Source organism: Microcaecilia unicolor, chromosome 4 (genome assembly GCF_901765095.1).
Source record: "Microcaecilia unicolor chromosome 4, aMicUni1.1, whole genome shotgun sequence".
NCBI classification, from domain to species: Eukaryota; Metazoa; Chordata; class Amphibia; order Gymnophiona; family Siphonopidae; genus Microcaecilia; species Microcaecilia unicolor.
The window spans coordinates 11,542,865-11,567,911 of record NC_044034.1 but is presented as its reverse complement, the minus strand read 5'-3'; the positions used below and the strand labels follow the sequence as shown (position 1 = coordinate 11,567,911).

The following is a 25,047-nucleotide window of genomic DNA, read 5'->3' as shown; positions in this document are numbered from 1 at the left end:
GAGGGGCAGCAGCGGCAGGCAAAACCACCCCACACCAGAAGCAAGGCAGAACAAACGTACCGGCAAATCCAGGCAAGGTCTCTTAGGTGGGCAGCAAGAATAGTCCAGTAACAATCCGGGTCTAGGCAGGCAGCAGGCAGAAGAAAAGTCCAATAACAATCCGGGTCTAGGCAGGCGGCAGGCAGAAGAATAGTCCAGTAGACAAGCAGAGTCAAAGCCAGAATCAGGGAATCAGACTAGGCAGAAGTGCAGAACAGCACCAACAAAACCAGGGACCTTAGACGCAATGCAAAGGCCAAGCAGAAATGTTCCAAGATGGCTGATAAGCCCAGAAGCAGTTGGAACTCAGCTGCTGCAATCACCAGGCAGCTACGGGTGCTGTGCAGGCTCAAACAGCACAAGCAAACCCGGCAGCTTGGAAGATCCGGACCAGACTGCGCTGAAAGCTGGAACGGGTGACGGTCCACAGCAGCCACCGGTTCTGGCCGACTTTACTTGGTCCCTTTTTTCTTACGACCAAGCCCCAAAAGGTGCCCCAACTGACCAGATGACCACCAGAGGGAATCGGGGATGACCTCCCCTTACTCCCCCAGTGGTCACGAACCCCCTCCCACCCTCAAAAAATAACTTTAAAAATATTTTGTGCCAGCCTCAAATGTCATACTCAGGTCCATCGCAGCAGTATGCAGGTCCCTGGAGCAGTTTTAGTGGGTGCAGTGCACTTCAGGCAGGTGGACCCAGGCCCATCCCCCTACCTGTTACACTTGTGGTGGTAATTGTGAGCCCTCCAAAACCCACCAGAAACCCACTGTACCCACATCTAGGTGCCCCCCTTCACCCATAAGGGCTATGGTAATGGTGTACAGTTGTGGGGAGTGGGTTTTGGGGGGCTCAGCACACAAGATAAGGGAGCTATACACTTTGGAGCAATTTATGAAGTCCATTGCAGTGCCCCCTAGGGTGCCCGGTTGGTGTCCTGGCATGTCAGGAGGACCAGTGCACTACAAATTCTGGCTCCTCTCACGACCAAATGGCTTGGATTTGGTCGTTTCTGAGATGGGCGTCCTTGGTTTCCATTATCACTGAAAATCAGAAACGACCAAGTCTAAGGACGACCATCTCCTAAATTGTCTAGACCCAGAAGACGGAATATACCCAGCAGACAGAATCTGGACCGAATTCGAACTACTGTCAGAAGACCTCATCTTTAAAACGCTCAAAAGATTCGCCAAATCCCAATGCAAACTAGACGTCTGCCCAAACAACCTCATGATATCAGCTCCTCAACAATTCATAGTAGACCTAACGAACCACCTGAATTTCATGCTACAAAAAGGACTTTTCCCAAAGAAAAAAGGAAACATTTTACTCACCCCAATACCCAAAGACACAAAGAAAAATGCAAGCGAAATAACCAACTACAGACCAGTTGCATCTATACCACTAATAACTAAAATAACAGAAGGAATGGTAACCAAACAACTCACAAATTATCTTGACAAGTTCTCAATACTACATGACGCCCAATCAGGATTCTGGTCCAATCACAGCACAGAAACAGTACTAACAACCCTAATGACCAAATTTAAGCAAATGATCTCAACTGGCACCAATATACTCCTCTTACAATTTGACATGTCAAGCGCCTTTGATATGGTAGACCACGAAATCCTATTACACATACTTGAATACTTTGGCATCGGAGACAATGTCCTAAATTGGTTCAAGGGGTTCTTAACCTTACGCTCATATCAAGTCACATCAAATTCAATCACGTCTGCCGCATGGACACCTGAGTGCGGAGTACCGCAGGGATCCCCCCTCTCGCCAACAATTTTTAACCTACTGATGACTCCCCTGGCAAAACTTCTATCAAATCACAACCTCAACCCTTACATATATGCCGATGATGTAACGATATATATTCCTTTTAAACAAGACATTAATGAAATCTCCAACAAAATCAACCAAAGTCTACGCATCATGAACACCTGGACAGATGCATTCCGACTGAAACTGAACGCAGAAAAAACTCAATGCCTCATACTTACCTCCCAATACAACACGACTAAATTTACCGCTATCAACACACCTAAACTAAATCTGCCAATATCAGAAAATTTAAAAATCCTTGGAGTCACTATTGACCGCCACCTAACGCTTGAGACTCACGCGAACAACACAACAAAAAAGATGTTCTACTCCATGTGGAAACTGAAAAGAATAAAACCATTCTTTCCAAGATCTGTCTTCCGCAACCTAGTGCAATCACTCGTACTCAGTCATCTGGATTACTGCAACTCACTATACGCAGGCTGCAAAGAACAAATACTGAGAAAACTTCAAACAGCCCAGAATACAGCAGCCAGACTCATTTTCGGAAAACCAAGATACGAAAGTGCTACACCCTTACGGTAGAAACTACACTGGCTCCCACTCAAGGAACGTATCACCTTCAAAGTATGCACATTAGTTCACAAAATCATTCACGGTGAAGCCCCTGCATACATGTCTGACTTAATAGACCTGCCACCCAGAAACGCCAAAAGATCATCCCAAACTTTCCTCAATCTCCACTTCCCTAAGTGCAAAGGCATAAAGTATAAAGTACTACATGCATCAACCTTCTCCTATATAAGTACATAACATAAGTAATGCCATACTGGGAAAAGACCAAGGGTCCATCGAGCCCAGCATCCCGTCCACGACAGCGGCCAATCCAGGCCAAGGGCACCTGGCAAGCTTCCCAAACGTACAAACATTCTATACGTTATTCCTGGAATTTTGGATTTTTCCAAGTCCGTTTAGTAGCGGTTTATGGACTTGTCCTTTAGGAAACCGTCCAACCCCTTTTAAAACTCTGCTAAGCTAACCGCCTTCACCACTTTCTCCGGCAACGAATTCCAGAGTTTAATTACACGTTGGGTGAAGAAAGGTTTTCTCCGATTTGTTTTAAATTTACTACACTGTAGTTTCATCGCATGCCCCCTAATCCTATTATTTTTGGAAAGCGTGAACAAACGCTTCACATCCACCTGTTCCACTCCACTCATTATTTTATATACCTCTATCATGTCTCCGCTCAGCCATCTCTTCTCCAAGCTGAATAGCCCTAGCCTCCTTAGTCTTTCTTCATAGGGAAGTCGTCCCATCCCCGTTATCATTTTAGTCGCCCTTCGCTGCACCTTTTCCAATTCTACTATATCTTTCTTGAGATGCGGCGACCAGAATTGAACACAATACTCAAGGTGCGGTCGCACCATGGAGCGATACAACGGCATTATAACATCCTCACACCTGTTTTCCATACCTTTCCTAATAATACCCAACATTCTATTCGCTTTCCTAGCCGCAGCAGCACACTGAGCAGAAGGTTTCAGTGTGTTATCGACGACGACACCCAGATCCCTTTCTTGGTCCGTAACTCCTAACGTGGAACCTTGCATGACGTAGCTATAATTCGGGTTCTTTTTTCCCCATATGCATTACCTTGCACTTGCTCACATTAAACGTCATCTGCCATTTAGCCGCCCAGTCTCCCAGTCTAGTAAGGTCCTCTTGTAATTTTTCACAATCCTGTCGTGATTTAACGACTTTGAATAACTTTGTGTCATCAGCAAATTTAATTACCTCGCTAGGGTGATAGTATCTGAGGACCTGAAGGCGACGAAACAGTGCGACAAGGCGGTGGCAGTAGCTAGAAGATTGCTAGGCTGTATAGAGAGAGGAGTGACCAGCAGAAGAAAGGAGGTTTTAATGCCCCTGTATAAGACGTTGGTGAGGCCCCACCTGGAGTATTGTGTTCAGTTTTGGAGGCCGTATCTTGCGAAGGATGTTAAAAAAATGGAAGCGGTGCAAAGAAAAGCTACGAGGATGGTATGGGATTTACGTTCCAAGACGTATGAAGAGAGGCTTGCTGACCTGAACATGTACACCCTGGAGGAAAGGAGGAACAGGGGTGATATGATACAGACGTTCAAATATTTGAAAGGTATTAATCCGCAAACGAATCTTTTACGGAGATGGGAAGGCGGTAGAACTGTCGCGTGCTCGAGGACCTTGGCATACTGTCAGGCTTCTTCCCCGGGAGCACTGGGTTCGTGAGCCCATGGGCCACTACCGTGGAGCGGCAGTGGCAGGCAAGATCACCTCCAAGGTAGAGATGAGACAAAACTGGACCGGAACCCCGGACTGGAGTTCTACACCGGAACACTCGGAACTGGAACGCACTGGACGGGTGCGCACTGGAGTGGGGCCCGCTGGACTGGAACACACTGGAGGGCCCCACAGGACTGGAACATACAGGAGTGAAACCCGCTGGACTGGAACACCCTGGACCTAGGCTTCACCTACGCTTGACCACCTTTCCCCGAGGGTTGAGCCCTCAGGTTCTGGCAGCCGGTAGGACTTACAGGAAAACCCGGAACTGGAACTTGCAAGCAGGAACAGCAGGAATGAAGATCCAGGAGTGCCCCCTGGCACATAGGCGCAGGCAAGGCCGACAGGCAGGGACTGTCCGGGTTCTGGCAGTCGGCAGGTTTAAACACAATGACTAGTAAACTGTACCTAGGCTAATAGAAACGCTATACCCAGGCAAACCAGTCATACACAAGAAACATACACAGAGCACACTCAGGAGACTTGAAAGCTATACACCAGCTAACAACAAAGCTGTGCCCAAGCTAACAAGTCATGCACTGGAAACAAACACAGAGCACTAGCAAAGCTATACACCAGCTAACAACAAAGCTGTGCCCAAGCTAACAAGTCATGCACTGGAAACAACCACAGAGCACTAGCAAAGCTATACACAGGCTAACAAGCCACACGGTGCCTAAGCTGGCTAGTCTAAACAAACACAGAGCACTAGCAAAGCTATACACAGGCTAACAAGCCACACGGTGCCTAAGCTGGCTAGTCTAAACAAACACAGAGCACTAGCAAAGCTATACACAGGCTAACAAGCCACACGGTGCCTAAGCTGGCTAGTCTAAACAAACACAGAGCACTAGCAAAGCTATACACAGGCTAACAAGCCACACGGTGCCTAAGCTATCTAGTCAAACATAGAAACTCACACAGAGCAAACACTGAAACAGTGTACAGAGCATTCTATACACCAGGGCCCTAGATGAAATGCAAAGGCCAGGGCTGTAGTCTCTAAGTGATTAATAAAGCCCTTCCACACCAGAGGCACAGCTGCAGCAATCACCTTGCATCCAAACAGAGGCTTGACACACAGAGAAGTCAGCCCAGCGGGAGCCATCTTGGATACTGGCATAGAGGAGTCGGCGGCAGCCATCTTGGAAAAGGCATAGCCCACACAGGTGAGGTTTAGTAGGGCAATCAGCACACAGAGCCAGAGAGAAACTAAGACAGAGACAGACACAGAGACAAGCAGAAGCCAGCACAGCCACTGACTCCCAGAAACAGGGTAAGTCTGAGGGTGGTCACGGCCACAGACGTAACAAGAACGAGAGGACATGAAATGAGATTGAAGGGGGGCAGACTCAGGAAAGATGTCAGGAAGTATTTTTTCACGGAGAGGGTGGTGGACGCTTGGAATGCCCTCCCGCGGGAGGTGGTGGAGATGAAAACGGTAACGGAGTTCAAACATGCGTGGGATATGCATAGAGGAATCCTGTGCAGAAGGAATGGATCCTCAGAAGCTTAGCTGAAATTGGGTGGCGGAGCAGTTGGGGGGAAGAGGGGGTGGTGGTTGGGAGGCGAGGATAGGGGAGGGCAGACTTATACGGTCTGTACCAGAGCCGGTGATGGGAGGCGGGACTGGTGGTTGGGAGGCGGGAAATACTGCTGGGCAGACTTATAATGGTCTGTGCCCTGAAAAGGACAGGTACAAATTCAAGGTAAGGTATACACATATGAGTTTGTCTTGGGCAGACTGGATGGACCATGCAGGTCTTTTTCTGCCGTCATCTACTATGTTACTATGTTAGTTACTCCCATCTCTAAATCATTTATAAATATATTAAAAAGCAGCGGTCCTAGCACAGACCCCTGAGGAACCGCTGGACTGGAACACCCTGGACCTAGGCTTCACCTACGCTTGACCACCTTTCCCCGAGGGTTGAGCCCTCAGGTTCTGGCAGCCGGTAGGACTTACAGGAAAACCCGGAACTGGAACTTGCAAGCAGGAACAGCAGGAATGAAGATCCAGGAGTGCCCCCTGGCACATAGGCGCAGGCAAGGCCAACAGGCAGGGACTGTCCGGGTTCTGGCAGTCGGCAGGTTTAAACACAATGACTAGTAAACTGTACCTAGGCTAATAGAAACGCTATACCCAGGCAAACCAGTCATACACAAGAAACATACACAGAGCACACTCAGGAGACTTGAAAGCTATACACCAGCTAACAACAAAGCTGTGCCCAAGCTAACAAGTCATGCACTGGAAACAAACACAGAGCACTAGCAAAGCTATACACCAGCTAACAACAAAGCTGTGCCCAAGCTAACAAGTCATGCACTGGAAACAACCACAGAGCACTAGCAAAGCTATACACAGGCTAACAAGCCACACGGTGCCTAAGCTGGCTAGTCTAAACAAACACAGAGCACTAGCAAAGCTATACACAGGCTAACAAGCCACACGGTGCCTAAGCTGGCTAGTCTAAACAAACACAGAGCACTAGCAAAGCTATACACAGGCTAACAAGCCACACGGTGCCTAAGCTGGCTAGTCTAAACAAACACAGAGCACTAGCAAAGCTATACACAGGCTAACAAGCCACACGGTGCCTAAGCTATCTAGTCAAACATAGAAACTCACACAGAGCAAACACTGAAACAGTGTACAGAGCATTCTATACACCAGGGCCCTAGATGAAATGCAAAGGCCAGGGCTGTAGTCTCTAAGTGATTAATAAAGCCCTTCCACACCAGAGGCACAGCTGCAGCAATCACCTTGCATCCAAACAGAGGCTTGACACACAGAGAAGTCAGCCCAGCGGGAGCCATCTTGGATACTGGCATAGAGGAGTCGGCGGCAGCCATCTTGGAAAAGGCATAGCCCACACAGGTGAGGTTTAGTAGGGCAATCAGCACACAGAGCCAGAGAGAAACTAAGACAGAGACAGACACAGAGACAAGCAGAAGCCAGCACAGCCACTGACTCCCAGAAACAGGGTAAGTCTGAGGGTGGTCACGGCCACAGACGTAACAAGAACGAGAGGACATGAAATGAGATTGAAGGGGGGCAGACTCAGGAAAGATGTCAGGAAGTATTTTTTCACGGAGAGGGTGGTGGACGCTTGGAATGCCCTCCCGCGGGAGGTGGTGGAGATGAAAACGGTAACGGAGTTCAAACATGCGTGGGATATGCATAGAGGAATCCTGTGCAGAAGGAATGGATCCTCAGAAGCTTAGCTGAAATTGGGTGGCGGAGCAGTTGGGGGGAAGAGGGGGTGGTGGTTGGGAGGCGAGGATAGGGGAGGGCAGACTTATACGGTCTGTACCAGAGCCGGTGATGGGAGGCGGGACTGGTGGTTGGGAGGCGGGAAATACTGCTGGGCAGACTTATAATGGTCTGTGCCCTGAAAAGGACAGGTACAAATTCAAGGTAAGGTATACACATATGAGTTTGTCTTGGGCAGACTGGATGGACCATGCAGGTCTTTTTCTGCCGTCATCTACTATGTTACTATGTTAGTTACTCCCATCTCTAAATCATTTATAAATATATTAAAAAGCAGCGGTCCTAGCACAGACCCCTGAGGAACCCCACTAACTACCCTTCTCCATTGTGAATACTGTCCATTTAACCCCACTCTCTGTTTCCTATCCTTCAACCAGTTTTTAATCCACAATAGGACATTTCCTCCTATCCCATGGCCCTCCAATTTCCTCTGTGAGCACGCAACTATGGAATACACTACCGCGCAACCTGAAAACGATCCACGAATTAACCGACTTCCGCAAACGATTGAAGACTTATCTCTTTGAAAAAACTTACTGCAAGGATCAAAACACTTGAACTCCATGCACACTAATAGAAATGCATCAATACACTCTCTTCTGAAATCTCTTCCCCCATATACTCTCCACACTTAAAAAAAAAAAAAACTACCCACAGATAAAATTGTTATACCCCAACACTCTCTTGCTATTAGTCGATCACCCTATCATTTCCCCTATGTTACATTCCATAGTTTCTATGCCCCAAAGATGATCTGACTTGACTTGTCTTCTATAACTCCTCACAACTTAACCCATAATCGCACTGTATCAAACTGTATCTCCATTATTCACAATGTATTGTAAGCCACACTGAGCCCGCAAATAGGTGGGAAAATGTGGGATACAAATGCAATAAATAAATAAATAAGGTTGACCTAAATTTCAAGATTTGGGCGTCCCTGACCGTATTATCAAAATAGTAACATAGTAACATAGTAGATGACGGCAGAAAAAGACCTGCACGGTCCATCCAGTCTGCCCAACAAGATAACTCATTTTTGTGTATACCCTACTTTGATTTGTACCTATGCTCTTCAGGGCACAGACCGTATAAGTCTGCCCCGCACTATCCCCGCCTCCCAACCACCAGCCCCACCTCCCAACCACCGGCTCTGGCACAGGCACAGACCGTATAAGTCTGCCCAGCACTATCCTCACCTCCCCAGCCCTGCCTCCCAACCCCGGCTCTGGCACAGACCGTACAAGTCTGTCCAGCACTATCCCCGCTTCCCAACCACCAGTCCCGCTTCCCACCACTGGCTCTGGCACAGACCGTATAAGTCTGCCCAGCCCTATCCCCGCCTCCCAACCACCAGCCCCGCCTCCCGATCTTGACTAAGCTCCTGAGGATCCATTCCTTAGGCACAGGATTCCTTTATGCTTATCCCACGCATGTTTGAATTCCGTTACCGTTTTCATTTCCACCACCTCCCGCGGGAGGGCATTCCAAGCATCCACTACTCTCTCCGTGAAAAAATACTTCCTGACATTTTTCTTGAGTCTGCCCCCCTTCAATCTCATTTCATGTCCTCTCGTTCTACCACCTTCCCATCTCCAGAAAAGATTCGTTTGCGGATTAATACCTTTCAAATATTTGAACGTCTGTATCATATCACCCCTGTTTCTCCTTTCCTCCAGAGTATACATGTTTAGTTCAGCAAGTCTCTCCTCATACATCTTGTAACGCAAATCCCATACCATTCTCGTAGCTTTTCTTTGCACCACTTCAATTCTTTTTACATCCTTAACAAGATACGGCCTCCAAAACTGAACACAATACTCCAGGTGGGGCCTCACCAACGACTTATACAGGGGCATCAACACCCCCTTTCTTCTGCTGGTCACACCTCTCTTTATACAGCCTAACAACCTTCTAGCTACTGCCACCGCCTTGTCACACTGTTTCGTCGCCTTCAAATCCTCAGATACTATCACCCCAAGATCCCTCTCTCCGCCCGTACCTATCAGACTCTCACCGCCTAACACATAAGTCTCTCGTGGGTTTCTACTCCCTAAATGCATCACTTTGCATTTCTTCACATTGAATTTTAATTGCCAAACCTTAGACCATTCTTCTAGCTTCCTCAGATCCTTTTTCATGCTTTCCACTCCTTCCCGGGTGTCCACTCTGTTGCAAATCTTAGTATCATCCGCAAATAGGCAAACTTTACCTTCTAACCCTTCGGCAATGTCACTCACAAATATATTGAATAGAATCGGCCCCAGCACTGATCCCTGAGGCACTCCACTACTCACCTTTCCCTCCTCTGAGCGAACTCCATTTACCACCACCCTCTGTCGTCTGTCCGTCAAGCAGTTCCTAATCCAGTTCACCACTTCGGGACCTATCTTCAGCCCATCAAGTTTATTTAAGAGCCTCCTGTGGGGTACCGTGTCAAAAGCTTTGCTAAAATCTAAGTAGATTACGTCTATAGCACGTAATCTACTTAGTAAAACGTTACCTCCTAAAATGTTCAAACTCACAATGCATACTAAACCCTTGTCCCAGTTACCTTATGAAGGAAGCTTCTAATATATTCATCAATCTGCTTCAGTATCATATCTCCTTCCTACTATTCCACAGCACTTTCCCTGATAATAAAGGTTCTATTGTTCTAACACCAATACAAAAAAAAAACAATTCAATCACCATAACTGATGTAACAAACTACAGACCAGTAGCCTCCATTCCTTTGATAACGGTGATGGAAGGAATAGTAGCAGAACAAACTATGGACTACCTTTCACATTTCTCCCTACTACACAAATTGCAACCAGGTTTCAGACCATGCTATAGCACCGAGACTGTCCTCACTACCCTAGTATCAAATCTCAGAATATTAATTAGCATAGGGTCTAAGATCTTAATAATGCAGTTTGATGTCTAGCGCATTCGATGTAGTAGATCATAATATTACCGATGATAGCCTGGATCTACTAATTATCAACAAAACTTGGATTCATAGTCACAATGACCGTATATTACTAGATCTCTGCCCTCCAGACTACAAAATTACTCACTGGCCAAGAAATGGAAAGAGAGGAGGCATTGCACTAATTCACAAATCTCATTTTACAGTAACACCTATAGCTGAATCTATGACACCACAACTCGAAATTGCCTCTATTAGAATTAATCATCCTACCTTACTCGACCATCTAAACATCATTTTGTTTTATAGACCACCAGGAAACTGGCAAGAATGCCAACCACAGTTCATGGACTTCATCTCGAATGCTTGCATATCTAATTCTAATCTTCTTATATTAGGAGATATAAATTTGCATCTAGAAGACCACAATACAAAGAATACACAAGAATGTAAAGATTTTTTCCAACAATGGGAATTCAACTGGATCAATACTCAAGCAACACATGTCAAAGGACATACGCTTGACCTCATCACACACAAATTCTCTTCAGATCAAACCTTTATAATAACAGATTTAATCTGGACAGAGGTACCCTGGTCAGACCACTGCAAATTAAATATATCCATGCAATGGCGAACAAAAAATCTAGTCCAGAAACAAGAATGAAAAACTTTCACCACAAGAGGCCAAATTGACCCGGTACTATTCTGGCAACAGTTTTACATGAATGAATGGACAGTACAAACAGACTCTAATCAGTACCTTTTAAATTGGGACAATAGATGCAAGAAAACACTCGACACAATAGCACCATTACAACCAAGAACATCGTGAAGACATAACTCACTTCCTTGGTTTAATGACGAACTGAAAAAACTAATAACTCAAACAAGGAGGCTTGAGCGCGCATGGAATAAAATGAAAGATGAACGAACATTCACTGCTTGGAAACAAATTCTAAGAAAATACATATATACCATCAGACAAACTAAAAGGTCATATTACAAATCCAAAATAGGGCCAGATTATAAAGATTTACATAAATTATTCCAATCTGTACATAATCTCCAAGATACCACACTGGTCACCTCAACTAATACAAATACCCCATCAGAAAATGACCTAGCCACTTACTTTAAATAGAAAATCATCAAGGTAAAATCCACCTTACCAACTAAATTCTCCGACCATGAAAAATTCATTGAATGCTTGGAGCCAACCACTGAGGAATATTCAGCTGACCGAATTTGGACAAATTTCAACTTATTAATGGAGGACACTGTCATCCAAGCGATCAACAAATTCACCAAATCCCACTGCAAACTAGATACATGTCCTAGTCACTTAATAAAATCTGCCCGTCAACGTTTCACAATAGACCTCACTTCCTACCTAAATTGCATGCTCCAACATGGATCCTTCTCTTTGGATAAAGGCAATATATTACTTACTCCAATTCCCAAAGACCAGAAGAAAAAATTAAATGATATAACTAATTATCGCCCAGTCACATCCATCCCTCTTGTAACTAAGTTAATGGAAAGTCTAATAACTAAACAACTGGCCAATTACTTGAGCAATTTCTCAGTATTACATGCATCCCAATCTGGATTCCGTGCTAATCATAGCACCGAAACAGTTCTTATAACACTTCTGACTAAATTCAAACAAATTATTGCAACTGGTAACAATGTTCTCCTCTTACAATTTGATATGTCCAGCGCGTTTGACATGGTCAACCACGGTATTCTATTAAACATTCTAGAATACTTTGGAATCAGAGGTAATGTACTGAATTGGTTCCATAGTTTCCTAAGTGCAAGAACATATTAACTCCTTCTATAACTCATCATAATATAATCCATAATCGTCTTCTGATGTTCTATTCCCAAATGATATCTTGAATTTACTCTGTCTTTTATAACTCATCATAATGTAATCCATAATCGTACTGTAACCAATTGTACTTCCATCATTCTCAAAGTATTGTAAGCCACACTGAGCCCGCAAATAGGTGGGAAAATGTGGGATACAAATGCAAATAAATAAATAAATATTAGGTGATATTTAAATCGATCATATCATCACCATGGAGACCTGTATGTGGAGTACCTCAGGGATCACCGCTTTCACCAATTTTCTTTAACTTAATGATGTTACCACTGGCTAGATCACTATCCAACCAAGGTCTAAACTCATATATTTATGCTGACAATGTTACGATATATATTTCATTTAAAAATGACATATCAGAAATTGCAGATAAAATCAATCACAGCTTCCAATTAATGAACTCATGGGCGGATGCATTCCAGCTTAATCTTAATACAGAAAAGACACAATGCCTCATCCTTTCATCGCAGTATAATAAAACCAACTATACTAATATAAATATACCAAGTCACACTCTTCCTGTTGTGAACACCCTGAAACTTCTGGGTGTTACAATTGATCGAAATCTTACCCTAGATAGCCATGTGAAAAATGTTACAAAGAAAATGTTCTATGCAATGTGGAAGCTTAAAAGAGTGAAACCTTTCTTCCCAAGGGAGGTATTCCGCAAGCTGGTGCAATCATTGGTACTGAGCCATTTGGACTATTGTAATTCCATCTATGCAGGGTGCAAAGTACAAATCATCAAGAAACTACAGACTGCCCAAAACACCGCAGCCAGACTCATATTTGGAAAGGCGAAATATGAAAGTGCCAAACCCCTGAGAGAAAAGGTAGATTGGCTCCCATTAAAAGAACGAATTGCATTCAAAATCTGCACCTTAGCTCATGAAATCATTCATGGAGAAGCCCCATCATACATGTCAGACCTAATAGACTTGCCAGCAAGAAAAACAAAAAGTTAATCGCGCACCTTCTTAAATCTCCACTATCCCAACTGCAGAGGACTGAAATACAAATCAATACATACATCTAGCTTCTCCTACCTCTGCACGCAATTATGGAATGAACTACCAAATACAATAAAAACAACACATGACTTGGCAACCTTCCGGAAGTTACTGAAGACGAACTTGTTCAAAAAGACATACAAAAAGAATCCTTCATAACGACTTGACTCCTAAACTAAACCAGAACCAACAATACTGATGTCTTTTTAATTTGATTACCTTAATCACATTATCTTTATTGAACATTATATCTTATCCTGATCTCACTTATATGTTATGTTTTATCTAATTACTTACTCTTATCTCACTTATATGTAATGTATTTACTTACCCTAATTTACCTGATACTCTTCACAACTTAATTGTAACAATATACTGAACTTCTTATTCTGTTAATGATATTTGATATTACAACATAATGTAAGCTACATTGAGCCTACAAATAGGTGGGAAAATGTGGGATACAAATGCGGCAAATAAATAAAATAAATAAATATTCAATTAAACATAGTAGACAGCTTTGGTATATGTGGCACAGTCCACAAATGGTTTCAAGAATTCCTGAAATCAAGATCTTACAAAGTGAAAATGAAAGGAACCTTATCCTCTCCTTGGTCACCGGATTGTGGCGTCCCTCAGGGTTCTCCACTGCCCATACTGTTTAATGTAACGATGTCACCACTAGGTAACAGACTAGAAACAGCAGGATTCAAACCATTCATATATGCTGACGATGTTACCATATACATAACCTTCAAAAAGAATATTCAAGACATCTTACAAAAGGCAAAACTTGGCTTAAATTTGATGGAAACCTGGGCCTCAGAATCCAAACTAAAGCTAAATAAAGAAAAAACTAAATTCATGGTCATTACTAACTTATTTAACCAAAATGACTGCAACAGTTTCACAATTGAACACTTCATTCCCCTTTGACAATAATCTGAAAATTCTAGGTATAATTATAGACAAACATTTAAGATTTTGATACTCAAGTTTCCTCAGTAATCACAAAATCTTTCAGGTCTCTTTGGAAACTGAAAAGGATCCGACCCTATTTTTCATCAGAAATATTCAGTCTATTGGTTCAATCATTAACACTATCCCAATTCAATTACTGTAATGCCATATAAGCTGGCTGTAAGGAGAACCTGTTGAAAAATCTCCAAACAGCTCAAAACACTGCAGCCAGGTTCATATATTAAATCTCTCATTTTCAAAGTGCCTCCCCTTTATTAATCAAATTACACTGGCTTCCCATCAAAGTGAGAATCACCTTCAAATTATGTACCTTTATCTTTCAAATACTATATGGTACCATTAATAAACTTACCTCAAAGAAACATTAAGAAATTATCTCGGACAACACCACCCAAATTGCAAAAAAGTGATCTACAAAACCATCCACTCTGCAGACTTCACTTACCTAGGACCCAAATGGTGGAACTCCTTCCCACCCAAAATAAGAAATATCCAGGAATATACTAGATTCCGCAAAATCCTCAAATCGTTCCTATTCAAAACAAGACCCTCGCAAAGAACAACCATATCTCAAACAATTATTACCTGAATTGGTTATTACTCTACCATTAGCCTTCTCTTTGCTTCATGTACAATTTCTCATTCATAATAGATTTTCTAAATGTTAAACTTCCATAGTTATCCCAGTATGTTTATGATACTGTATTGTAAAATTGGATTCTTACAACAAAATACTTTCTTATTTATTATTCTTTGTTATGTACTACTACTACTTAACATTTCTAGAGCGCTACTAGGGTTACGCAGCGCTGTACAATTTAACAAAGAGAGACAGTACCTGCTCAAAGAGCTTACAATCTAATAGACAAGGGGGCAGTCAAAATTGAGGCAGTCAAAATTGGGGCAGTCTGGATTCACTGAGTGGTAAGGGTTAGGTATACTGTTTATTGTTAGCCACAATGAACTCAAACTTGTTTGGGATAATGTGGGATATAAATGTCACAAATAAATAAATCAATAAATCCACTAGCATGCCTTAGTAAAAGGGACCCTAAGTTAGGGTAGCCTTGTTGTTAACTTTATGCGGTTACTTAGCTGGTTAGCAGGCTGAAAATTACCGCTAACGGCTAAGTTTGCGTTTCAACCATGTCTCCCCCTTACCCTATCCGGTTTCGTCGCCTTCAGATCCTCAGGGGATGGCTGATTAATGGGGAGATTCTGTAGCACTAATCAGTTAAGCCTCTCCTTGCCATTTAAATCACTTTGAATATTAGGCTCAATATTAATATTACTCTGACCATAAAGGATTTATGTGGACATATGAGTATGGTGTTCGCCCTCAGACAGAAGGGATCTCCCAGGAAACATCTGTGGGACTATGAAGAGTGACAGAAAATCAAATGGAAAATAGCTTTTATTTATTTGTTTTATTTCACTGCTTTATATACTGCAAGTGATCCCTGAGGTGATTATGGGGTTTACAATTTCTATACAGGTACTTTGCAGTGTCCCTAGTGGGCTCACAGTCTAAGTTGTACACTTTTCCTGGGCCAACAGAGATGCAGAGGGAATTGAACCCAGTTCCCCAGGATCTGAACCCACTGCTGACCATCAGTATTTATGACAGACCATAAAAGACAGAATATGTAGAAGTACAATGAGTCCCTGCCCTACTGAGCTTACAGTCTCACTTAATATACCTCATGATTATTGATTCCCCAGAGGATAGAGCTGTAGATTTTCATGTTATTCATTAATTATTCACAATATCTTATTCCATCTGTTGCTTTCACTATGTCATTGAAACCCCTCTTTACATTTATAGGCTCTAAACCCATCTCTGTCACTCTCACTGTGGCATTGAAGTCTCTCCTCGCATTCATGAGCTCTAATCCCATCTCTGTCACTCTCACTGTTAAATTGAAACCTCACCTGACATTCACAGGTTCTGATCCAATCTCTGTCCCTCATATTATACTACTAGTGCAACAAAGCCCGTTTCGTCAAAAATGAAACGGGCACTAGCAAGGTTATCATGTAATGGCGATTATGTTTTTAAGGCAACCGTTAGGACAAATGTGTTATGATGATAAGGAATAATTGGGAAGGGTGTAGAATGAGGAATATGCTGGGTGGGTAGGGGATGTGGATTGTTTTCTCTATGGTGTTGGAAGTGGGGGTTTTTTGTGATGTACAGTACGTTGGAGTGTCCCTCTGCTTCTCATCTGTCCCGTCCTCCTCGTGATTTTTCCCTCCCCTCCCATCTATGTCCAATGATTCTCCTCTGCCCTGTCCGCCCCTCCGTGTCCCGTGTTTCTGGGCTCCCCTCGATGTCCAGGGATTCTCCTCTGCCCTGCCCTCCGTGTCCCGCGATTCTCCCCTCGTCTCCTATCTCATCGATATCCAGCGATTCGCTTCTGCCCTGTCCTCCCATCGCTTGTGATGTACAGGTCATTGGAGTGTCCCTCTGCTTCTCCTCTCTCCCCTGCCCTCCCCTCCATATCCAGCAATTCTTCCCTCCCCTTCCATCCCATCTATGTACGATTCTCCTCTGCCCTGCCCTCCTCTCCCCTCCATGTCCGTGATTTTGGCCTCCCCTCCAAATCCAGTGATTCTCCTCTCCCCTGCCCTCCCATCCGTGTCCCGTGACTTTCCCCTCGCCTCCCATCCTAGCGATTCGCTTCTGCCCTGCCCTCCCATCCATGTCCAGCGATTCTCCCCTCCCCTCCATGGTCAGTGACTGTCCTTTCTACCACCCTGCCTGTAAGCCGTCCATCTTACCTCAGATCGCCGCGGCAGCAGGCAGGTTGGTCTTGTGTCGCCTCCAGCGTTCCCTGCAGGCAGGTTGGGCTCACATCGCCTCCAGTGTTCCGTTGCCTTCACTTGGGTTTGTAACATCCGGACGTCAGCTCCCCTCCAGCGTTCCCTTCCCTCTCAGTGTCCCGGCCTCCTCTGACGTCATTTCGTCTTTACGCGAGGGCAGGACAGTGAGAGGGAAGGGAACGCTGGAGGCGAGCTGACGTCAGGATGTTACGAACCCAGACAGACAGAGAACCTTGAGGTACAAATTATTATACAGATAATTTCATGTTTTAAACTCTGAAAGTTTTCTGGTTTCTATCTTTACAGGAAAGAAAGAAATCCTCAAATTTTAATATTTCTGTGGCAGTGATAAATTTGAACATGTTTAACACAAATCTGAAAACTTTTCCACCTCTCACAATCCTGCCACAGACTTCAAATTAAGGGGTCCTTTTACTAAGCTGTGGTAAAAAGTGGCCTGCGGTAGTGTAGGCGTGGGTTTTGGGCATGTGCAGAATAATTTTTAAAATTTTTGCAGAAAATGGACGTGCAGCAAAATCAAAATTGCAGCGCGTCCATTTTGGGTCTCAGACCTTACCACCAGCCATAGACCTAGCAGTAAAAATTTGGCCGTCAGATGCCACTTGGTGTGTCTGCTACGTGCGTCCGAAATGAAATTACTGCAAGCGCCACACGGTAGTTGGGTGGTAAGTCCATTTTGGTGCATGTTGTCTCCTGCCACAGACTTCAGATTAAGGAAATATATCAGGAACGCAGCTGAATTTTATGAAATCATAAGGAACAGCAGCAGAGCTTCCCAGATTTATTATATTTTCTGGTGACCGTATATAAGAATTTGGTAACATAACTACAAATTGTAGAGTCTGGGAATGTTAATCCTGAGTTCCTGATGTTTAATTCCAGGCTGGAACCTGACGGGTTCTCAGAGGAATTTCAGAATTAGTCCAGAAGAAAGGTCTGAGTTTCCCTTTGAAGATGTCGGTGAAGGTGAAGAGCAGAGATTTATTCTCTGCATCGTAAAACAACACCTTTCCTGCCTCATAGTCCAGCAGAATCCCCACTGCCCGGGGGATCTCACTCAGGGGGAGCTGGGTCTGAGGGGAGGTGAGGGCCCAGAATTCCTGTTTATTCCACAGCCTCACTGTCCAGAATCCTTCCCCAGGTGACAGTGCGATCTCCCCCTTCCTCCTCACAGAGTCTTGACACACTCCCAATGAGCAGAACTTCAAATCCCCAACCTCCACCTCCCAGTAATGTCTCCCTGAGGTGAAGCCCTCTCTCCCCAGCACACAGGGATAAAGATCAAATCTCTGAGGAGTGTCCGGCACATTCTGTCTTGTGTTTCTCCATGTGACACTTTTCCCATCTTCAGACAAGACGAGATTAGGATGAGCAGTTTCAGGATCCAGAGTCAGATTTACTGCAGAGAGGAGACACATTAATAAACATGAGCAAACACTTCTCATTAGCTTATCACACACCCACCGCTAACCCTCATTGGCTCCTCACACACCCAGCTCTAGCCTTCATTCCTACACCTATCTCTAATCCTCATTTGCTGGTTCTTCAGTGACAGTCAATCACTTTTTCTATGACAGGAGCTCTGCTATTGGCTATTATCACCTTCCTGCCTCATAGATTTGACTCATGTTATTGGATATGAGCTTTTCAGTGTTCCATATTGGAATGAGTCTAGTCATACCAAGGAGGTTGCATAAGTGGGATGACGTCAAAACTTTGACGCCACTTAGGTTAATCTACGTTTCCCTTACCCCTCTCAGCCGTCATCCCCGTACTCTCAAAACAAAGCAAGCAAATATGAGCTGCTGCATCCTCCTTGTCATTCTTTATTGTTGGTGGCATTTTTATTTAATCTCACTTATATTTTCAAACATGCCGTCTTGTGCAGCATATGGATGTACACAGAGGAAGTATAATAACAAAATAACCTTTCATAGGTAGATTAGTAAGTTCTTATATATCATAATCAGTGTATCATTTGGAGGGGCTGGTTTTAGGGACACCTTAGCAGTGCTGAAAATTAGTGGTTAGCACAAACAAATTATTTAACTGATCTGGATCTCATATCACTACAGTTCATTCCCACCACCTCAGTTCTTCCATCAATAGCTTAGTATATATCAAATCTTCCTTTTTCTTTCTGACCTCATGCTCACCGCCAAGAATCAATAATGGCGATAGAACCTGCACACATTTCTTCACCGGTTCACATTTTTCACCTTTCATCTATATATTTACTTCTTTGTTTATTTTATATCTTAATTATATATATTTTCAAATACTCATGTTAGTGAGATATTTCGGACCCAGGGGCTAATGTTATCGCGATGGAAGAAGTATGGCGGTGAAGAACTGAGGTGGTGGGAATGAACTGTAGTGATATGAGAGCTTGATCCCACAGTAGATAATTTACTAATTGCCAGTTTGAGAGGTATTAACTGATCAGGAGCCATTTTTTGTCCAGTTAAATTGCTTTGAATATCGACCCCTGAGTAATAAAATTAACATCTTCCATCTACTGTTCTTCCACCCAAAATATTGAATAAAAAAAGAGCTGACTATATAACAACAGTAAAGGTACATCTCCCCCCACCCCAGGTCCATCATATCTCCATTTCCCCCACCCCAGATCCAGCACATCTTCTTCTCCCCACCGGCCAGGGTTGAAAGCAATGGAAGTAAAACCCAGACTGGCTTAATCTGTCCTCCTTTTTCTGGAGCCATATGGTATCCCTCCATCCCCACCCCCATCCCACAGGTCCAGTGTTCTTATCCCATTCCAGAATTTCAGGATTTTCCAGAAGATGGAGGCTGAGACCAGTCTGTTGTTTACAAAATTTATTTTGCTTTAAATTTGGATGTACAGTCCATTCTCAGCATTCGCGATGGTTTGGTTCACCAAAAAGATCGCAAACTGCAAATTTGCGAATACAAAAAAATGTAATTATGGGAAACTGGAGTTAGGTTCCAGCTATAACAATTTTTCCTCAAAACCATGAAAGTGAACACATGTCCCTATAGGAAATACAGGGTTTGGTTCCTGCATAGGACAACACATAACAAAAATCAGAGAAACACAGAGGGGCATTTTCGATATGACGTCTAAATCCAATTTTGGACATGTTACTGAAAACATCTAAAAATCGTGAACTGAAAATGGCCATTTTCAAACCAGAAAAAGACTATCTTTTTTATTTGAAAATGGCTATTTCCTACACATTGTTGGGATGGATAGGGGGGCCAACATTCTTAGTAGACTGGCCAAACAGACATCCCAGTAGAACAATGGGACACCCTGGGGGCATTGCAGTGGACTTCACATAAAAGGTCCCAGGTACACATCTCACTGTTACCCCCTCCAAAATCACCAAACACCTACTGTACCCAACTACAATACCCTTATGGCTGCAGGTGTCACCTATATACTGTATGGGTATAGTAGGATTTTTGGGTGGGGGTTGGGGGGCTGACACTTTCCACCACGAGTGTAATAGTTAGTAGTGGATTATGGGTCTTGGTCACCTTCTCCACAGTGCATTGCACTGACCACTAGGCTTCTCCAGGGACCTGCTTGCTGCTCTAATAGCACTGGCCATAACATCTGACGCTGTGTGGGGATAAAGATATCTTCCAGTACCTGCATGTCCTTGTTTTCAGTGGGTAGAAGCTTTCTCCTGCATCTGAACAATCAGCTAGATGTGTTAATCGCTCTTGTTACGAGTTATTGGGTATCATTCTAATGACTTTTTAAAATATTTTATAGCATTGTTACTGTCAGAGAGAATGATGCAAACACATGCCCTGAACAATCTCTCTGACAGTAGACAATGCTATAAAATATTTTAAAAAGTCATTAGAATAATACCCAAAGTTAAAAACAAATGCTGTAATGGGAAACCTCCATTCAAAAAAAACCAACCTATCAGGTATGGCGTTAAAGCCGTGTGAGCCAATAGGGTTTACGCTGTTGACGCCATAGATGCGTTCTACCGTCACGGTATACAGCTGCACTGGATTTTCTGAGTTTAAGGAAGCCTAACAGCTATACTTCTCTTGACTAAGCCATCAGGCAGACACAAAAGATTTAATAGACCCCTGATGCAGGCCTTGGAGCCGAAACACGACCGTTTCGGGTCGTTTTTTTAGCTGTTATACATCTTGAGCATTCTTTTCCTCAAATTCACATTTATTTGTTTTTTTCTCTCTCATTTTGTCCCCTCTGTGTACAGTCCTTTGTTTTTCTCCTGTTTGCATGATCCAGAGTCATTTACCTTTTCTCTCTTCTGAAGACCTTTTTCACCTGTTTTTAGATATAGAATGTTTTCTTCAGTAGTATTTTTTTCCCTTTCTCTCTATCCTGCTTTTTCATCTCTAACCCTGAGCAGTGATTTGGGGACACCTCTTGATGTTCCCTGACATGTATTCTGAGACTCCCGGACATGGTAAAGGGCTCCTGCAATATATCTTTAATTTCTTAGCTATGATCTACCCTGCACTTCTTTATTCCCTTGTTAAACCCCCTTGTTTCTCATTGCCCCTGTCTCTTTCCTTCTATATTTCTATTTGACCTGAATGGGGCAGCTAGTGGGAAGCTACCCCCGCTGGGTTTGTTCTATCCCTTTTCCAACCTTGTTTAATACCAGATTTATTGACATTTCCTTCCATTATAGAATTAATAGTAATGAGCAACTTCCTATTTAGTGTGTGATGTCTAGACCATCTTGTTCTAGGTGTTGCATGCTTTGTATTGTACCTATTGCAGTTTTCCTTGGTTTGTCTGTTATAAATGTTCTGTTACACTGTTGTTTTTATTTTGCTAAGACAAAAGATAGTTACTCAGACTATTCTGGTGCACCAAACCCCAGACATGTTGCAATCAGTAGTAACCTCAGTTTACGTGATATTTCATTGCCTCTTCCTGGGATTCATGATCTTCTATTTGATCTTGGTTTACTTCTATGATGTTTATTGAACACCTAACTTCTTTTTGTTGTCCTTCACTTCTCCCCTCCACCACGCCCCATCACGGAAGAATGGAACTGTTATGGGGTTTTTTGCTACAGAGAGAAGGAGTTGTGGGGAACTTGGGGGGCTCACGCTTTCCTGACCCTGGCTGATGTGTTTATAAATCTGTTTGGCTTTCATCCTCACAGCAATGCTGTCCACAGTGCTTTTTTTTTTTTTTTTTAATCCACCATTTGCATTATCCAGAAATTTAACCACGTTTCCATCTTTTCTACTGACTCATCACAAAGCACTGATGTTGTTTTGGAACCTTCTGGTTCTGCTTCACGAACAGACCACCAAATCTCTTCCTTTTTTTGCTGGATGGATCACACCTATTTTGTCACTAAGACACATCACATGTTTCTTTCTCTTACGATTGGTACATCCTCTGGATGCTTGGTGGCCACTTCCAGAAGCAAACTATACTGTATCATTCAGGTGGAAACAGTTCTTGTCTTAATCTGGTCATCAGATTAAATATGTTTATTCCATTTTGCAAGCAGTTTTTGGAGGCAATGATAAAAAGCTATTTACTGTATCCCCCTTGGCCACTCTAGGACACTTGCAGGCTTATTTTCGAAAGAGAAGGGCGCCCATCTTTTGACATAAATCGGGAGATGGGCGTCCTTCTCGCAAGGTTGTCCAAATCGGCATAATCAAAAGCCGATTTTTGGACAACCTCGACTGCTTTCCGTCGCGGGGACGACCAAAGTTCATGGGGGTGTGTCGGCAGGGTAGGGAAGGCGGGACTGGGGCGTGATTACTAGATGGTCATCCTCAGCCGAAAATAGAAAAAAGAAGGCCGTCCCTGACGAGCACTTGGACAACTTTACTTGGTCCATTTTGTTCACGACCAAGCCTCAAAAAGGTATCCGAATTAACCAGATGACCACCGGAAGGAATCGGGGATCACCTCCCATTACTAGCCCAGTGGTCACTAACCCCCTCCCACCATAAAAAACAAGTTTAAAAATACTTTTTTGCCAGCCTCAAATGCCATACTCGGGTCCATCACAGCAGTATACAGGTCCCTGGAGCAGTTGTAGTGGGTGCAGTCAGAAGGCAGGCGAACCTGGGGAGGGGGGGGGGGTGTTGGGGAGCTCAGCATTATGAATGCTGCTCCTCCCATGACCAAAGGGCTTGGATTTGGACATTTTTGAGATAGACGTCTTTGGTTTCCATTATCGCTGAAAACCGAGGACATCCATCTCAAAAATGACCTAAGGACGACCATCTCTAAACTCAACCTAAATGTCAAGATTTGAGCGTCCCTGACAGTATTATCGAAACGAAAGATGGACGTCCATCTTGTTTCGATAATACGCGTTGCCCCGCCCCGTTACGGAGCTATCCTGCGAGGGCGCCCTCATGAAAACTTGGGCGCCCTGTTCGATTATGCCCCTCTTGGTGACTATTTCCAGAAGCAAACTGTACAGTATTATTTGGTGAAAAGTCCTGGGACTGCCACAGACTGCTGAGTGGGAGTTGTTCACTCCCTTGAGAAAGTTTCGAAGATGACCCGAGAAAACAGGAGTCTCCCAATGAATGCGGGAATCACTCCCTGACCCTGATCAGGGGAAATACACATTATCTTCTCTATCACAGGGGTGAAAATGATCCCTAATACTGGCTGTAGGTGTCTGTATAGCAAGATCAGTCAAAGGACACATTAGTGGATTTGATGGTTTGGTATAATTAGTTATATATCAGATTCAGTTACCTTTACATCTGCCAAATTCCATCCACCAATCTGCATTAAAATAATGATGAACAATGATCAGATCTCAGAGAAGAGAAATAAGTACAATGATATAAAAAATATATTAGAGGTGGACAATGATTAAAAATTTAATCATGAGATTAAAAATGTTAATCGTGCAATTAAGTGCGCTTAATCACAGCATTTTGGGCTTTAAAGAATAAAGTTTCAAACAGTCTTCACCCAGTTTCTCTAATGTCCCAATGCCTAGCCTTCACCAAGTTTCTCTTCCCCAATCCCTACATTGACTTGTACAGCAGGGCTCAGGCTCAGCGTTGCCTCAAACTCCTTGTCTCGCCCTGCACAGTGATTGGGCTCTGCAGATACTTGAATCACGCGGTTTTAAGTCTCACGAGACCTTCCCTAATTTTCTGCACTATGCAGCTCAAGTATCTGCAGAGTCTGTCCCTGCAGGGAGAGAGGAGGAGTTTGAGGCAGCTCCCAGGAAGGAGAAAAAATCCCGAGCCCTGCTGTAGAGGTAAGCGTGGGAGAGGGGTGGGTCAGCATTTAAAAAAACAGGCAGCATCAAACAACATGGTATGCGTTAAAATATTAATGCATTTATAGTGTTATTAACGCATTAATTGCCCACCCCTAAAATATATAAGTTGTTAACTGAATAAAACTTACCCATTCCTGCAGGATGTGATTTTACTTTGTAAAAAAAAAAATAATAGAGAAATGTTAGAGATTTTGAATTATAAAAATGTCCTTCAATGATCTCATAAGTACATTCATACATAAGCTTTGCCATCCAGGGAAAGACTGAAGGTCCATCAAGCCCAGTATCCTGTTTCCAACAGTGGTGAATCCAGGTCACAAGTACCTGGCAAAATCCCAAAAGAGTAAAACACATTTTCTGCCGCTTATTCCAGGAATAAGCTTATGACAAAGCAAACACGTGACTTCCAGGGTGCAATGCAGCAAAATAAAATAAGCTTTGCCTTATCACCCATTCCTTCTTCAGCTTATACTCAAATAGGAGTGACAATAGGGAACGCAAGGTCATTGTTGCTTTGGACAGAACTGATGGTACAACTGTTATAAAGTAAGAACGTGACATCATCCAGCCCATATTCAGCCCACAGTCAGCATTTTCTATGTTTAAATTATTTTTTATTAATTTTAATGCAAAATCACAAAAACATATGAATCCAGTCATATAAACAACCATATTCCCACCCCAAAACATTCCTTTTTTCA

General features: G+C 43.4%; 1 protein-coding gene and 1 long non-coding RNA gene across 7 annotated transcripts in view; one reads left to right on the top strand and one right to left on the bottom strand.

The window, feature by feature from the left end:
• Positions 1-16,734, top strand: part of LOC115468318 — a 48,038-nt gene extending 31,304 nt beyond the window's left edge. Inside the window, exon 3 of the long non-coding RNA XR_003941841.1 lies at positions 15,959-16,734. This is a non-coding gene — a long non-coding RNA (uncharacterized LOC115468318). The remainder of the gene's footprint in view (positions 1-15,958) is intronic.
• A 1,111-nt stretch (positions 16,735-17,845) lies between these two features.
• The window catches only part of LOC115468286 (E3 ubiquitin-protein ligase TRIM39-like), an 875,973-nt gene continuing 868,771 nt past the window's right edge, over positions 17,846-25,047 (bottom strand). For 4 of the 6 annotated variants that reach the window (XM_030199896.1, XM_030199898.1, XM_030199894.1 and 1 more), the window contains exons 6-8: positions 24,475-24,498; positions 23,806-23,835; positions 17,846-18,477 (exon numbers count right to left, since the gene is read on the bottom strand). In XM_030199896.1, coding sequence (XP_030055756.1) covers positions 17,951-18,477; positions 23,806-23,835; positions 24,475-24,498 — 581 coding nt within the window. In that variant the 3' untranslated portion in view covers positions 17,846-17,950. Of the gene's footprint in view, positions 18,478-23,805; positions 23,836-24,474; positions 24,503-24,796; positions 24,803-25,047 lie in introns of all 6 variants that reach the window. The other 2 variants (XM_030199897.1, XM_030199899.1) reach the window with 2 other exon arrangements.